This window comes from Octopus bimaculoides, chromosome 1, assembly GCF_046866305.1.
Source record: "Octopus bimaculoides isolate indiv1 chromosome 1, ASM4686630v1, whole genome shotgun sequence".
Taxonomy (NCBI): Eukaryota; Metazoa; Mollusca; class Cephalopoda; order Octopoda; family Octopodidae; genus Octopus; species Octopus bimaculoides.
This window is the reverse complement of record NC_142928.1, coordinates 53,218,629-53,237,013: the sequence shown is the minus strand read 5'-3', so window position 1 is coordinate 53,237,013 and position 18,385 is coordinate 53,218,629. Positions and strand designations below refer to the sequence as shown.

The 18,385-nt window shown below is 35.3% G+C and overlaps 1 protein-coding gene across 27 annotated transcripts in view; it reads right to left on the bottom strand.

Annotated features, from left to right (window-relative positions):
• LOC106881656 (calcium-dependent secretion activator 1) overlaps nucleotides 1-18,385 on the bottom strand; it is a 240,691-nt gene that overhangs the window by 190,418 nt on the left and 31,888 nt on the right. For all 27 annotated transcript variants that reach the window (XM_089359140.1, XM_089359365.1, XM_089359056.1 and 24 more), the window contains 5 exons: nucleotides 16,899-17,062; nucleotides 14,475-14,568; nucleotides 10,931-11,052; nucleotides 9,381-9,492; nucleotides 4,522-4,661 (listed from right to left, as the gene is read on the bottom strand). In XM_089359140.1, the coding sequence (XP_089215266.1) occupies nucleotides 4,522-4,661; nucleotides 9,381-9,492; nucleotides 10,931-11,052; nucleotides 14,475-14,568; nucleotides 16,899-17,062 (632 nt within the window). The remainder of the gene's footprint in view (nucleotides 1-4,521; nucleotides 4,662-9,380; nucleotides 9,493-10,930; nucleotides 11,053-14,474; nucleotides 14,569-16,898; nucleotides 17,063-18,385) is intronic.

Here is an 18,385-nt window from a genome sequence, read left to right as displayed (position 1 = left end):
ATACTAATATTTTGGTATTTTTTCATATTTAACAATGTAGAATTTATTAATACAATTATGAAATATATTGGTGTATCAATGGTTTTTGTGAATGAAATGTATATCTGGCCATTCTTTAGCATTCCAATTACAAATCTCATATTAAGCATATCTAGATCTGAAATTTTAATTTATACAAATTCCAAATAGTAGTCATCATCATCATCATCGTTTAACGTCCGCTTTCTATGCTAGCATGGGTTGGACGATTTGACTGAGGACTGGTGAAACCAGATGGCTACACCAGGCTCCAATCTGATTTGGCAGAGTTTCTACAGCTGGATGACCTTCCTAACGCCAACCACTCCGAGAGTGTAGTGGCTGCTTTTACGTGTCACCCGCACGAAGGCCAGTCAGGTAGTACTGGCAACGGCCATGCTCAAAATGGTGCATTTCATGTGTCACCCGCACAAGAGCCAGTTCAGGGGCACCGGCAACGATCTCGCTCGAAAAATTTCACGTGTAACCCACACAACAGCCAGCCCAGGGGCACTGGCAACGATCTCGCTCGAAAATCCTATGACGGCTCCGCACAAGAGCCAGTTCAGGGACACTGGCAACGATCTCGCTCAAAAAATTTCATGTGTCACCCGCACAAGAGCCAGTCCAGGGGCACTGGCAACGATCTCGCTCGAAAATCCTACAATGGCCCCGCACAAGAGCCAGTCCAGAGGCACTGGCAACGATCTCGATTGAAAATCCCACGAAGGCCAGCCAGGCGGCACTGGCAACAGCCACGCCCAAAATGGTGCATTTCATGTGTCACCCGCACATGAGCCAGTCCAGGGGCACTGGCAACGATCTCGCTCGAAAATCTCACGAAGGCCAGCCAGGCGGCACTGGCAATGGCCACGCCCAAAATGGTGCATTTCATGTGTCACCCGCACATGAGCCAGTCCAGGGGCACTGGCAACGATCTCGCTCAAAAATCCTACGACGGCCCCCCCCCCACAAGAGCCAGTCCAGGGGCACTGGCAACGATCTTGCTAGTATACATATATATATATATATATATATATATATATATATATATATATATGTTCAAATTTTGTTCATCACTTCAAGTATGTTACTAATTTAAACATATCTTATATTATTTATACATTGTAATCTTCAGTTTTAGTATATTTCAAATCAATATCTTTAAGATCAAAGTTAAAAGAGAAAAACAAAATCTGTTTGTAAAAGAAATATTTGCATTACATAAATGAATTAAAGAGATAGGATTCTTTATGAAGGGTAACTCACCAATTTACACAGAAATGTTAAAATGTTACACAAATTAGAATATTATATAAAGCATATTTCTATTGAAATACACACTGTTTCAATTGATTTTTAAAATAATGAAGAATTTAGTAAAATAACTTTGTCATTATTAATCTAGTGTTTTGAACATAAATTAATATGATATTTTGGTGGAAGGCTATAATTTAGAAACAGTAAATTTGTATCATTGAACCAGAGTCGATCTCAGGCAGATTGGTGTATAAAGAGTTAAATCAAATTTCATCAAACCTAAAGGGTGAAAAGCAAAGTTTGTCTAGTGAGATTTGAATTTAAAACTAAGTAAAGTTGTTCGTCTGTCGGAACGACGAGGACCATCTGATCATCCTAGAGGAGGGTGAGGAGGTCATCATCGGTGAGCGCAGAGATGGCTGATAAGCCCAATCCACGCTTGGAAAGATCTGCTGCAGTAGGGACAGGGAATGGTAGCAGGTATCGGGGGCTTCAAAGCATTGTTCTTTCTGTTCTACCTGCGCTTCTCTGCAGCAGCTTTCCTGTCACTTTCATATTAGCACCGTTGTGAACAGCGGCCCGCCAGTTGGTCCTATCTAAAGCTGTCTGCTCCCATGATGACGGGTCAATGTTGAAGGCCTTCAGTGATACCTTTAGACTGTCTTTAAACCGTTTCCTCTGGCCACCATGGGAGTGCTTGCCATGCTGGAGCTCACCAAACAGAAGCTTCTTGGGTATTCTGTAGTCTGGCATGCGGGCTACATGACCAGCCCAGCAAAGCTGAGTTTTCATCAGGATGGTAGGGATGCTTGGGAGCCCGGCATGTGTGAGGACTTCTGTGTCTGGTATCCTTTCCTGCCAGCTTATGCCAAGTAGTTTCCTCAGCCTGGTGGTGTGGAAGTGATTTAGTTTTTTGGCATGGCGTTGGTAGACGGTCCACGACTCACATCCATAGAGTAGGGTGGTGAGTATGACAGCTTTGTAGACCTTGATCTTTGTCATGGAGGTGATGCCTCTTCTGTCCCATACATTCTTGTGGAGTCTGCCGAAGGCAGCACTTGCTTTGGCGAGTCTGGTGTTGATCTCATCATCAATGACTACATTGTGGGAAAGTGTACTGCCAAGGTAGGTGAATTTGTCAACCGCATTGAATCTTTGCCCGTTGATGGAAATGTTGGGTTCTACATGTAGTTTTCCTGGAGCGGGTTGGTGCATCACCTCGGTCTTCTTGGTACTGATTGTGAGACCAAAGTTGTTACAAGCTTCCGAGAATATGTCTGTACTGCGTTGCATGTCCGCCTCAGAGGCAGTGTTTAGGGCACAGTCATCAGCAAACAGGAAGTCATTGATAGTGTCTGTTGTAACTTTGGATTTTGCTCGTAGCCTCCTGAGGTTGAAAACTGATCCATCAAATCTGTACCTGATTCCAATACCCACATCAGCGTCTCCGAAAGCGTCTGTCAGCATTGCAGAGAACATGAGACAGAACAGGGTAGGAGCTAAAACACACCCCTGTTTCACTCCATTTGTGACTTCAAAAGGGTCAGATGTCTCCCTACTATCTTGTACTCTGGCCAGCATTTACATCTTTTAACTAATGATTCAATAATCCCCATTCAGTCTTTGATGTTTTATTTTGCATCCTGCATGGTCAATTTATGAAGGCTACTTTAGGACTGGGTTAAAATATTTATATAAAGCTAGAAAATAGATTAAAACATCATTGGGACAAAAAGTATAACAAACAGCACAGGAAATTAACTGTATTAGCCCCATTCTGTTACTCCTATTACAGTCTCAATGACCATCTAAAAAGCTAAAAAATAAAACAAATGTTACACAAAACACTTGTAATTCTGCAATTGTTCGCATAAAATGTAAATAAACGTGATGCATTATTCAGCATGAGATGGTCATATGTGAATGATTCACAGCTTATATGACAGTAAAATAAACATCTTTAATCTATATATTCATGCTAAAACTGTTGAAATTGTTCACAGGTGGGAAATACTAGTTGGCAATTGTTTTAAATTGCAATAAAGAGATTTTTGTTTTCTTTCCTTTAATTCATTGTTTCAAAATGTGTAAAAATTACCACAAAATGTTCCAAATAATAATTACTTATGGTTCATCAGCACTTATGGGGGAGAGGTCACATCGTCTCATTATTCCTCCTTCTTCAGCATGCATAGCCTACACTCGATATGTGTCATATATCATTTAATGACAATGTAATGTTTAAGAAACAGTTTTTATTATCTAAATGAAAATTCTCCTAGAAAGATGAAAAGAATTTTAAACTTTCATCTGCCTGTCAGCTATTTGCAGAAAGTGGATGTCAACAAAACTATAGTAGTTATGCACCACACTGATAGCTGATTGCAGTTACACAAAACACCATAGCCAAAAATACACGTTTTACTATCTGAATAGCAACTCTCTCAACTAAAATATAAACAACTCTACCACTGATCAGAAAGATCAAACAGTACATCCAGTAGTTTATTTATAAATTTATACTTTCATACTGTATTCCAGTATACTGTGACAGCATCGTGTTAACATGCACAGAATCATATATCTTCCCCTACAAGATCACTTCAAAATATCTTTCAATAAGTGTATGATGAAACATTAAATATTTTTCCCACAAAATAAACTTGTAAAATAACGGTACATCTTATGTGCCAGCAAATATGATAACTCTAAGAACAGAAACATATATAGACACATTTGCATAATATAATGGTTTTGAAAACCATACACTGGATTTATGTTAAGCAACACACATACACATATAAAAAAAATATTTTAAAAAAACATGCTTGTGGGCCTACATATAGTGCTTCAAACACCATATATTGGAAGTGCATTAAACATTATCAGCTTATTTAAAGGCTGATAAAATAAGAAAAAATATGTATAATATACAAGTGTGTTTGTAAGTGAAAGACATGTACTTCAATTCTAATTAGTGGGCTTAGTGTTTCTTCAATCGCAAATTATTGTATGCAATCATAGAATGTTTCAGAAAATTTTTATTTCAGATGTTAGTTATTGGTTCATAATAAGTATTTACATTAAAATGTAATCAACATTGGCTGTAATAAAATCAAAATTTTAATGAAACAAAAGCAAATAATTTGTCACTAAAAGAAATAAGGACATAAAAATAATAATGAATACAATGATTAATGAGAAATAATACATATTTAGAAATTTTCAATGTAAAGCAATTACCCGCAATGTTTCATATTTTGTGGCTTATCCATTCGAACAGCTATTTTAATACGTAAATCATCGGGGCAATTTTTTTTAATGGTTTGCATTTGAAACCATTCTGGTTGCCGGCTACTGCTTGCAGTGGGCCGAATCACAACCTACAAAACAAGGAAAAAAAGAAATATATATCAACCCACATGGAAAATAGATGTTAAAAAGTAATGATGATACACACACACACACACACATATATAAAAAAAATATATTTATATGTATATATATACAAATATATACAGATATAGGGTAAAAATTAATAATTAATTAATAACTAGTAATATTACCAAGAAGTTCGGTGTGTTAAAAAAACCATTATCGGTAAACTTATATAGACATAATCAAAATTAGGGTTCAGCAAGAATGGCTTCACCACACACCAAAAATTAGAAATAACAGTCAAAACTACTATTTCTTTACCAAAATATAACTCCCAGACAGCAATACTCGCGACTTAACACAGGCAAAAAAGAAAATATAACGAATCCACCTGGCTTTGATTGACTGTATATGCATTTCAGGATTAAAGAGGTGTAAATTATATTACCCGAACTTACTTCCTTCATCAGTATAGTATTTCAAAATTATAAATCAGTGAATGCTAATAAAAGAATAATTTATTTGATCAGGCGACATCAAACGATGATCTAGGAACAGCATTTCCGCATTCATATAGACGAGTAAGAAAATCGTATCATTCCTCAATTACCCACATACGCTATGAGTAATCCTACAGAAACTGCAGTTTACTATCAGGGAGTAAATAAATTCTTACATATATAGGGCAAAAATTAATAATTAATAAATAATTAGTAATTTTACCAAGTATTTCGGTGTATGTCTATATAATATTACCGATAATGGTTTTTTTAACACACCGAACTACTTGGTAAAATTACAATCTTTGCAGCCAGAGTGTAGATGAGGTTAGCTGCATGAAACTCTCTCATGCACCAAATATCAATTCCTAAACAGGTCGAAATACAAAGAATATTAAATAAATTAAATACAAAAAATGTATATATGTTTCCATGCAAAAGATTCGACCTACAAAGAATAGAAATGATATCAAGAATTAAAGGGGTTGGAGAAGAGTATTACAAATCCAACAGCTGTCTCTTGAGGCTCAATGGTCCAAAATAATGATTATAAATTGATTCCATCTTCAGATGGAACAACCTCCGTCTTCAGGGGAGGTGTTGATAGAAAGGAGATTAAAGATACAAGGATTTTGTGGAGAGCCAAGTGCATTAGAGTGGGGAATAAGCAAGGTATTCAAATAGAGAATAGCAAGAAAATAAATTTCAAGCATTAGGGATTAATAAGAATACTAAAAAATTTTTCCATCTTTAATCTCCTTTCTGTCAACATCTCAAATGTAAGATTTCTTCCCTGAAGACGAAGGCTCATTTCATCTGACGAATGAATCAATTTACAACCATTATTTTGGACCACTGAGCCCCCAGAAACAGCAGTTGGATTTGTAAAACTCTACTTCAACCCCTTTAATTCTTGATATCATTTTTAATCTAAGCCAGACCTTTTGCATTTAATGTATTTAGTATTCTTTGTATATCGACCTGCCTAACTTGCTTGTCCTTACATTTTATTCCTCTGCCTGCTCAAGTGTAAACCTCATGAGCACTATTAAGTGTATTCTGTATGGAGAATATCAGATTCCCATCTTTGAACTATATATATATATCATCATCATCATCATCATCATCATCATCGTTTAACGTCCGCTTTCCATGCTAGCATGGGTTGGACGACTTGACTGAGGACTGGTGAAACCGGATGGCAACACCAGGCTCCAATCTAAATTTGGCAGAGTTTCTACAGCTGGATGCCCTTCCTAACGCCAACCACTCAGAGAGTGTAGTAGGTGCTTTTACGTGTCACCTGCACAAAGGCCAGTCAGGCGATACTGGCAATGGCCACGCTCGAAATGGTGTCTTTTATGTGCCACCCGCACAAGCCAGTCCAGGGGCACTGGCAACGATCTCGCTCGAAAATCCTACGGAGGCCAGTCAGGCGGTACTGGCAACGGCCACGCTCAAAATGGTGCATCTTATGTGCCACCCGCACAAGAGCCAGTCCAGGGGCACTGGCAAATATATTGGAAACAGAAACTCGGCTTGCGAAGACCTTTTGAGGCAAGCGAAATCATGATGGCACCGGTGCTCTGGCACTTGTGCCGGTGGCACGTGTAAGGACATTCGAGCGAGATCGTTGCCAGTGCCGCTGGACTGGCTCCCGTGTAGGTGGCACGTAAAAGACACCATTTTGAGCATGGACGTTGCCAGTACCTCCTGACTGGCCTTTGTGCCGGTGACACATAAAAGTACCCACTACACTCTCTGAGTGGTTGGCGTTAGGAAGGGCATCCAGCTGTAGAAACTCTGCCAAATCAGATTGGAGCCTGGTGTAACCACCTGGTTCACCAGTCCTCAGTCAAATCGTCCAACCCATGCTAGCATGGAAAGCGGATGTTCAACGATGATGATGATGATATATATATATATATATATATATATGTGTGTGTGTGTGTGTGTGTGTGTGTGTGTGTGTGTGTGTGTGTGTGTGTGTGTAAATATAAATGTAGGTTTTAAGATGCCAGTTCAAGTCCTGATTGGCTTTTTATTCAAATACTACACTTGTTTTTGTCTGCATGTGGTCTAGCATTCTGATTGGCTGATTGCCTGAGTATTTCATTTATTTATCATGTTCTAGTTTCTTAATTCCACCCAAAAGTAGTCCAGTACTCTGACTGGTTAATTATCTGTAAATGCTATTTGTTTATCACATATCCTGCCAATTTATTTTTGTCTGACAGCAGTATAATGTTCCAGTTGGCTGACTTCCTTCAAACATCACTTGTTTTTCTGATGATTATTTAATAGCATCATTTGTTTTTTGTTTTTTTCTTTTTCTGCTGTGAGTCCAGCTTTAGCCAAAACCAATATCCTTGGTTAATCCTAGCATGACTTCAACAAATACTGTCAAAAAAGTATAATCACACAATGGTTTAAAGTTCGGACTTCAAATTTCATTGCCTCAACTTTTGATTTATCTTTTTCATTTTTGCTGTTTCCAGTGGTTTAGATTAGGATGAATATAGTGTCTTTTCTTATTCTATTGAGTTTTTACTTTTCCGAGAGGGATAATTATGCCCTTCTTAAGTCAGGTGGTACAATGCTACTGCTTCAAAACAAGTAGATGATCTGCTACAAACAAGAACGATAATTCTTGATCATCTCCACATAGATGCTGCAAACACCAGCTGCCTTCCTACTTTTTAGCTGATTTACCATATTCAAACCTTGTCAATGGATGGCAGATCATAGCTGACTGGCAAGTCAGTCACCAGCACTGAAGCCATTGTGGTATTCAGAATAGATTGGTCCAGTAGTTGGATCATACACTGCAACTAAGGAAAGGCGGCATAAATACACTTATTAACAGGTGTTACATCCAACATGTCAGCCATCAGAGCATTCAAACCAGTAATAGGTGTATCCACCGGTTGAGATTTTGCCCCTGCCTGGCCAATACACCTCCAATAGGGCTGCCACAGTGACTTGTAAATGGCTGAGTTCCAAAAACATCAAGGGCAGATGGGAGCCATCCCTCAAAGAGAGAACATTCCAAGCCCTCACCTAAACAGGCCTCCATCAGTTAACTGAGGTTTTCAACTCTGAATGAATGACACATTTGCACAACACAGGCAACAACCCTTCAACCCAACCTTTTCTTCAGTGTTTTCTCCATTTAAAGGATGGAGATCCTGGTGACTTTTCTCAAACTGTTTCATATGACTTGTTTTATCAGCAGTCAAGGTATTTCCCTGGAGGAGAGAACTTCATGAGTTTGATTGAGTAGTCATTACTGGTGAAGGTTTTAAGAGGATGGTGTGCAAGTCCTACCTCAACTTCTTTTAGTCGTCTATTACGACATGCAGAGGAAATGTTGGGCTTATTCTCTGGCATGCTGCACTCCTCCTACCATATACATACATAATTAACCTTTGATTAAAACTGAAGCTAAGGGTTTGTCTTTTGACTTGAGTTGCATGCCACTGCTACCTTCAGGTTACCTTGGTAACATTGTGTTAACATAAATTTTCAGATATACTGGTTTGACCAGTATTTTGTATCACTTTTTCTATATCTAAATATGCTGGCACAACAGAAATGATTGCCAGTCCTGTGTGGTGTAATCATCAAATAAAGATGTGATATCTCCTTGTTCATGTTATCATCATCATCATATATTTTATTTACTTGTCATATCCAAGGAATTACCTTAGATGATAATTCTGTTTGAATTCATTGGTATCAGATTGTTTGATGTAGTAAAGCAAGGTTGCTTAACTACTGAATGCTTTCTAGACATCTACTTGGATTCATTAATCCCTCTTACTTATTGTTTTATATATATATATATATATATATATATATATATATATATATATATATATATATATATATATATATATACATGCATGCATACATACTTACATACATAAACATATTTTGATATTTAAAATGTGTTACATTTGAATTAAAATTTATTTTCTTCTTTCAATATTTTTTCTTTTTTTTATAACTGACTTACACATTTCTTTTATGTCAGAGCAATTCACTTTACTAATTAAAATTCTTTTTTTAAAATTTCATTTATTTCAACATAAGAGTACTTGGCAACAAAATTCATATAATAATGAATTAAATATTAATTAAATATTTGGGTTATTGTTTTGCAATAACAATACACAAGCAAAATATATAAAATTGAAATTAGAAAGTATGAGAAATACTTACTTTTCCCAATTCGCGATCTTCTAAACTTAGTACTTTAGAGCTTTCTGTATACAATTTAACTTTAACAACTGGTAAGGGGTGTGGGGTTGTAAAATCACCTTGAGTATCCCAGCTAATAGAAAAAGAAAAGGAAATTTACCAGTTAGCTAGAGCACATATACATATCTGCAGGTTTTTAGAAGTAGAAATGATAAAGTTTTTAGGATTCACTGTATGCAGCAAAATTTAAATCTACATGACCTGCTTTCTTCTAATAAATACATACATGCACACAGTACATAACAGCAGCCACCAGTATTGCAAATATATCAGATAACCAAGTTGATAAGTCAGCAGTTTACATTCTCTTACTCATGGTGTACTATGTCATGTCCAAGACACTTAGGTAAAAATATCTCTATGCTTCCAGACATAAATAGGTGTCATAGGGTGATAGAGGTCTCCATTGCAGCAGGAAGACAATAAAGTTACTAAATCATTCTTTATTCAGTGAAAATACATGTATGAATAATATAAATACACATACACAATATATAAATATATATGTATATACACATATATAAATATATATATATGTATATACATATATATAAATATATATATATGTATAATCATGTAGAGAATGGAGAAACAAACACAGGAAGAAGTAGGTCAATTGCGCTAGTTAGCCATTGATTTAATTAATTATGTGGAGATTATAAGTAATCTCTAGGAGTGCACTGGTTGCTTAAACACTTCAGCCTATCCCTTGAATGTTTAAACAATCCTTTGCAAAGACCTGTTCAGGCAATCGTAATCGAACTAAATTTGTAGACTGGCACCCATGCCAACATCTCTTCATTGAACACTAAACTTGGCTTGCGAAGACCTGTTGGAGCAAGCGAAAGCGAAATCGTAATGGCACCGTACCAGTAAATCACTAAGAGAACCATCCGAGCATGATCGTTGCCAGAGCACCAGCTGTCTGGCTTCCGTGCTGGTGGCACATAAATAGCACCATTTGAGCGTGATCATTACCAACATCGCCTTCCTAGCACTTGGGCACGTGAAAAGACATTCAAGCGAGTTCGTTGCCAGTACCACTGGACTGGCTCCTGTGCAATTGGCACGTAAAATACACCATTTCGAGCGTGGCGATTGCCAGTACCTCCTGACTGGCCTTCGTGCCGGTGGCACGTAAAAAGCACCTACTACACTCTCGGAGTGGTTGGCGTTAGGAAGGGCATCCAGCTGTAGAAACTCTGCCAAATCAGATTGGAGCCTGGTGTAGCCATCTGGTTCACCAGTCCTCAGTCAAATCGTCCAACCCATGCTAGCATGGAAAGCGGACATTAAACGATGATGATGATGAATCCATGGAGTGATTTTTGCCTATCATCCTTTTGGAATCAAGATCAGAACATCAATAATACAGGAGTGAAGTTAATCAACAACATACTTCCCATTTCAAATAAATGTTTTATGTCTAGTAAAAAATATTATTTAGTGGTATTATTTAGAATTAATTGTAGAAAACAAAAAATAGTTATGAATTTCAAAAGTATCTTTACCAAGGTTTGGAGGCCTCAGCTTGGTCAGTTTGCAGTTTTTCTCCACCCTCAACTTCCATCGTACAATAAACAATTTTATTCGGAGCTAAAGAGCGGAGATTTTTAACTTCAATTACATGAACCTAGAAAACATAATTATTATAATTACATTATGACAATAAACATGAATACTTTATAGAATTCAATTTAGGAACAATTATGTTAAATTATAATCTAATCAACTGTTTTTTATTATAACTAAGTATTTTGATTATTAGAACAAAATATAACTGGGCAACCACCTTTGTTGAAATTTATGTAACTAAATTTATTTTATAGGTTTAGAAAGCTGGTTTAACAGACCTTTTTTGAGAGTAAGTTTGAAATAATTTAATCATTTCATTAAACAATGGAACATATTTAACTGCTAAGAAAACTGAATACAATAGGCTGGTAAGAATAGTATTTATTGTAGTAAGTGTTCGGGATAATATATATGGCAGAAATGTTGACTAACTTTACATTATCTTGTTTGATACTTCATGTTTTTGGGTTTAAATCCTGACTATTGCGTCAGTAGACTAAGTGAAATAAATACTAGTCATATATTTTCCTACTTAGAAGAAATAATTGTCGTGTGTATAGGAAATAGGTCATTTAAACAACCAATCATTCATTTCTTATGAGTAAAACCCACACACCTGCAGACACTTGCTTGGGCCATTGGAAAAAAAAAAAGAATAAATTTAATTTGATCACTGACTTTATATATTATCTTGGTGAAGCGTTTAATATAGTAAAGATGTAATAGAGCTAATATTAGCTTTCTAACCAGGTGAGAGTTATCTTTCACTTTTGATAAGAGTATCAGTTTAAAGTAACTTGGCACTGTAAGCAAATGAAACATTCAGTTTTATAGTGCTCATAAACCAACCAGCTCATTTTTATTATGCCTTGAAAGAATGCATTTGGCACCAAATATTTATAAATATAGTACTTTTAGAGAAATTTATTTTAAAAACAACTTGACCTATTTCTGCATATTACAACTGACATTTTTTCACTCAAAGCACAATATAAATTCAATTTTCAATAATTTCACACCTTCTACAAACATTATCTCTAACTATAATTAAAATACAACTAATAACTGACACTCTGTTGATTATGATGATGAGGGTTCCACTTAATCCAATCAATGGAATGGCTTGCTCATGAAATTAACGTGCAAGTGGTTGAGCACTCAACAGACATATGTAACCTGAATGTAGTTCTCAGAGAAATTCCGTGTGACACAAAATGTGACAAGGCTGGCCCTTTAATTATCGGTACGACTTATTTTTGCCAGTTGAGTGGACTGGAATAATGTGAAATAAAGTGTCCTTGGGGACACATTACACCACTGGGAATCAATCTCACAACCTTATGAGCTTGAGGCAAATACTCTAATTACTTACAATACGACTAATACAATTTTAGGGGAAGACACTTTGTAATTTAACACAATGTCCAACTTGTAAATTTAAATAATTTTTACAAAACCACACACTTTGTAACTTGGATAATATAATTCCAGTTTGTAACATTTTATAATTCTATATATGAGGATAGCAATTCTGAGTAAATTATCCTCAAAACAATTCAATTTTCTTGTTTATACCAACCAACTGAACAATCTCATACTTAGTAATTTTTTCAATATTACTTTAGTTAATCTATGTTTTACTGGATAGATCATATTAAAACCAAAGCATGTCTGTAATGCCTCCCATACTTAGTGAAATAACTGAAATATTACTAATCACTAACATTATTTTTTTTTTTACTGTTTGATTATTTCAAGGTGACTTTTTACTGCATTTTACATGAAAGATATTCACTTAACTTTAACACATTTAATACAGTGAGCACAAGAAATCTAATAAATGCTTTACACAGTCAGGAAAATATAACATTAGTGCAATGACTGCTATTATTAGACCAAAACATACTTAGAATTATCTCTTGTGCACGGTATAATTATTAAAATAGTAATTAGTTATTGAGTTAAGAATTCTTTTCTCACTGCTTCATTTCTAATTGGATTTTTTATATTCCTTATCTTACATATGTTAATACTAACTTAACTATTGTTTTTTTATACAGATATTGCCCTTTTCATGAAGCAAATTGTGCAAATAACATACTGGATCTCTGCTTCACAAACAATATGGACATTAGTTTCAGATCACAACATAATAGAGCTGTCTATGTATGGACCAAAAGTAGCCAGAGACATACAGCCTAAAAGAAGCACCCAAAACCTTTCCATTCTGAACTTCCACAAAGCAGACTGGAAATCAATCCAAAAAGAGATCCTCAGATAGGGCTGGCCGAAATGTCTCTCCACAGCAGATATTGGCATGAAACTAGAATATATTGTGTTTGTTATGCAAACCATATGCCAGAGCACAAGGCCAACAAAAAAAGGAACAAAATTTCAAGGGAAAGGAAGATTCTCATGAGACAATGAATGAAGATTACAAATCGCTTCAACCAACATCCCGGCCTAAAAACAGCTCAGATGGAGACTGAAAAAAAGCCTGCAACAATCCTTTATGAAGGAGAGAGCAGACAAAGAAGCCTGGATTATAAAAAACATCAAGTCAAACCCAAAGGCCTTCTTTCATTATGCCAAAGAAACAGCCTCAGTACGCTGCAAAATAGGACCTCTCTTCCAGAAGGATGGCTCCCTCACAGATAACCCAACCAGGATCGGTTCAAAAGTGTCTTTACCACCGTGTTGGAACACAAACAAGTGAATGAACCAGTGGATTTCTTTGCTGCCTTACCTATAACCAGTTATATCAACATTGGTGAAGAAGATATAATACTAGCCATAGATGAGGTGGATGCAAACTCAACTGCTGGCCCTGATGGTTTCCCAGCAATCCTCCTCAAATTGTGGAAACATACCCTGGCGAAACCACTACAGATTCTCTTCCAGAGTTTTCTTGCAAATAGCAAGCTGCCAAGAAAACTGAAGGAGGGAACAATATGCCCAATCCATATAAGGGGAAGCAGAGCAGAAGCCAAAAATTATAGGATTACCTCTCTGACTTCACACATCAGCAAAGTCATGGAAACTAATCCAGCAAAGTCAGAGGGAAACTAATCGCATTCCTTGAAGAAAACAACTTGCTGAGTGATACCCAGCATGGTTTTTGACCAGGTAGGAGCTGCCTGACCCAGTTCCTACAGCACTATGATTGGATGTTGAGACAGTTACTCAACAACTCAAATATGGATGTAATAGACCTTGACTTTGCAAAACCTGTTGATAAACTGGATCATGGTATGATATACCACAAACTGCATGATCTTGTCATAGCTAGAAAACTTGGATTGTGGTTACATGACTTTCTGAAAGAAAGTCATGTAACCACATAATAAAATATTCAATTATGCTTCCCACATAATAAAATATTCAAACATTCCACTTATAAAATAATATATAACAAATTACAAGTACTTTTCTTTACCGAGGTAACAAGCAAAAATATTGAAAAAAAAGTGAACAACAAACCTCAAGAGTAAAAGTAAGAACAACATCAAGTTTTGAAAGGCCAGGCTCATTGTCTTCAGATACATCTAACTTGGAAATTGAGGAGTGGTGAGTCCTTAAATAAACAAAAACAATCAGTGTTATTATCACCCAAGTTATAACAATAATTTCTCAATTATGCATAAAATCTCACATGGAATTAAATTCTACAACACAGATATAAATTTTCAGGAAGATGCAAATTAACTAACTAAGCATTAGGATTGCAAAACAACAGCGACAACAATAAAAATAATAACATACATCAAAAAAATATAGAATAATAAAATTTCATATCATTATCTTCATAAGTTATTAATATTTATATGTGATCTAGTTCAAGCAAAATACTCCTTAATTTAACAGCTTCTATTGTATATAACAAATTTGAATTCAACTAGGTGGCTACTCACAAAATCATTGAATGTTTTATTCATTGTTTCCTATATATAAGAGGCAACAAATCTTGTCTAAGCATATTTCTGGCAGAGAGTACATACCACAGATATGCCCCAGTAGGGCCAAAATGCAATTGGTGTTCTCACTAGCTGCTGGTGGGATGATTTTTACCTCACTGCAATACATATATTATATTTTTAAACACAGCACATCAACACAGGGTGTTATCTCTGGACAAACAGTGCAGTAACTCACCTTACAATGATATATTTACATTAAGTATGCTTCATACATGGTTGTTTTAACTTAATACTGCTTCTATTGCATGTGTGTGCATGCGTGCACACACACATTTCATTATCATCATTTAATGTTCATTCTTCATGTTAATATAAGTTAGATGGCTTCACAGGATCTGGAGAGCCACAGGGCTGTGCCAAAGCTCTAATGTCAGCTTTGGTATGGTTTCTATAGCTGGATATCCTTCCTAAAACCAACTCAACAGTGTGTATTGGGTACATTTTTTATGCTACCAGCACTAGTGAGGTCACCCAAAAACTTGCAGGACAGGAAAAAGCTTTCTCAACTTAGAACAGGGAGTAGCCAGGAAAAAAATAAAGATAGCAGAAAAAAGATGAGGTGGGAGAGGAGTTGGAAGATAAAAAAGGAATTACTGAACTAAGAGGAAGTGTCAAAGCAGAAGGAAAAAGAACATTCATTAAAACATAATGTAATTTATTTTTCATTTATTATTTACAACATAGTTATGCAAAAATTTATCTATTCAACTTTATGACATGTGTATCTTTAGACCTGCAAATGCATTGCAAAGATGACTCAGATGGTAAATGTCAAATTTATGTTATTTTAAGCAGCATAGACTTATAGATGGTTACTTAAGCCAGCATTCGACCTGGCTGCAAAATCAGAATTAGGGCAATGATAATTTGCAAAATATAAGCATTTTGGTGATTCTGTTTTCTATTTTCAAGCAGCATGTTATGACAAAGAACTCTTTGTGCCTCAAAGTTAGCAAGTTTTATATAACATTGGCTACTCCTGTCCCTCTGACTGATTGCAACATCTTCCCAATAATGTACGTTCATGTTCAAGTATTTTAGGTTATCTCTTGATTTGTCTTTATATCATAGTGGTGGCCAAACAACTCACTGCTGAGTAATATCAAGCTGCCCTCAAAATACTTGCTTTGGAATCTTATCATCACTCATTTGTAAAATAAGGTCACATCACCTCAATTAAGCCCTGATTTGGAAGGTTTCAATACCATTGACAGAATATCACTATTTTTCACTTTGTTTTCCCATTTGGTCTTGAATATTCATTTCAGGGACATTATGCAAAAGTTATTCAGTTAATTGATATGTTTACTATAAGATGTCCAAAACTCAGCTTTGTATTACAGAGTGGTGAGGACAACTGTTTATAATTCAAGCTTTTGTTTTAATTGAAACACCATGGGTATTCCATAGCCTATCAGACTTTACTAAAAGGTGTGCTTGCTTTTTCTACACGCTTTGCAATCTCTATACCAAGCTTAGCATCATTTGTCACTGTGAAGCCAAGATAAATGAAAGCATTACTTTTATAACAGCTTTACCTTTAACAAACACTAACCATATGCATATCAACAATTGTATGATTTTTTTTTACAATTATGTGTACTCAATTTGTTTTCTAACCTAAATACAAAAACAGAAAAAAAAAAAAAAAAATCCTACATTAGAAATTCTCCAAGAATAAATAATGAGCAACATTTATCATATTGCAACCAAATGCATACTGAAAACTATATTTTTAATTGACATTTATCAAATACTGCCAAATGCTGCAATATAGTAGTTGGGTTGCGATGTTCAAAGAACCCTTTAAAATATGAAGTAAACAGATAAATTAAGTGAAATATTAACTGCAGACTTAACATATATAAATAGATAAATAAGGTGGTTATGACATTGACAAATATGATGATATATGTAGCCGTCTTACCTGTTATATTTTTGAAATTTTTTGAGTGAATATTTCGTTTCATTACTACCTTTTGATACTGGTAAGCTCTCCAAGTTTGCCATCAAGAGATTTATGGCTGATTTTAATTCATCTATGTACATACTTTCCATTTCTTTAACAACAAATTTAGGATGTTTTCTTGTCTGAAATGATATGGGGATTAGTACATAATTAAACATACAATCCACTTTTATTACATTATAAATTAAATGTATTTCTGGAAATTTTCAGTCAATTTTATTAATTTCAAATGACTTGGCAACTGTAAAACATTTCATAAGTAAATAAATATAGACAGGAAGAATACTGAAAATGATATTAAATTGCTTAATTTTGTTACAAGCAATTTGTTTCTTTTTTCTTCCTTAAAATCTATATTTTATAATGGTTTGTTTGCGAGGATTGATGCTTTTCACTTTCAATTTCTTCATATTCTGGCATAAAATACCTTATTTTACTCTACAAAGCCTGCATACAGCTGAAGATAAAAGATAGACTACTAACAATTGACAATAGTTACTGCCAGGAACCCAACTAAATCTCATGACAGAGTCCTCAATGATACTATACTACTATAATTGATATTTTATTTATGAGAAGAAATCATTCAATCCTTGAAATTGTTATTGATGCTTTGAGTTTAGAATGCAATAGTGCATGAGTAGGTTCTCATTCACTTACAATAACTTCAGCCTCACCATTAGAACAAAGAAGTCATGTACCAACCATCCTATCACAAAATGTACATGGAGACTGCTATCAAAATCAAAGATCAGACTCTAGAAGCCACTGACAGGCTCACATACCTCAGCAGTATTATCTCAAAAATCATCTACATCTACAATAATGTCAATAGCAAGATTTCCAATAAAGTCAATAGCAGGATTTAAATTCAGTAGACTTTAGAAGAATATCTGGAAGAAGGATACACACTCCAAACCAAACTGTAGTTCTGCAGAGTCATTATCCTGCCAAATTTGCAGCATGCCAATTAGAAATGGACTGTTAACTCTTTAGCACTCAAATTTTTCTGTCAAATGTAATATTTATTCATCCACATAATTTGAAATTAATCATGTGTTACCTTGTAACTTTGAGATTTTGATGATGCGATTGTAGGGTTGGTATGAAAAACCAGATCTGACTGGTTTGAACATAAAACAAGGAGTATAATTGGGCTGGATATGACTGGTTTAAATGCTAAAGGGTTAACCATAAGCAAAAAAAAAAAAGAAAAAAAGAACTAGCTAAATTCCACCTAAACTGAATTTGTAAAATACTGTCCATTCACTGGCAAGATGAGGTCTCAGACACTGAGGTGTTCAAATTGTGCAATGTTCACTAGCATCCACACACTCTTATGCAAAGTCAAGCCATTCTGGTTTGGAGGCATTGTCAAAATGGGCAACATATTATTTCTGATACGTAGTCTTCTGACATGTTGATTCCTGTCAAACCATTCCATT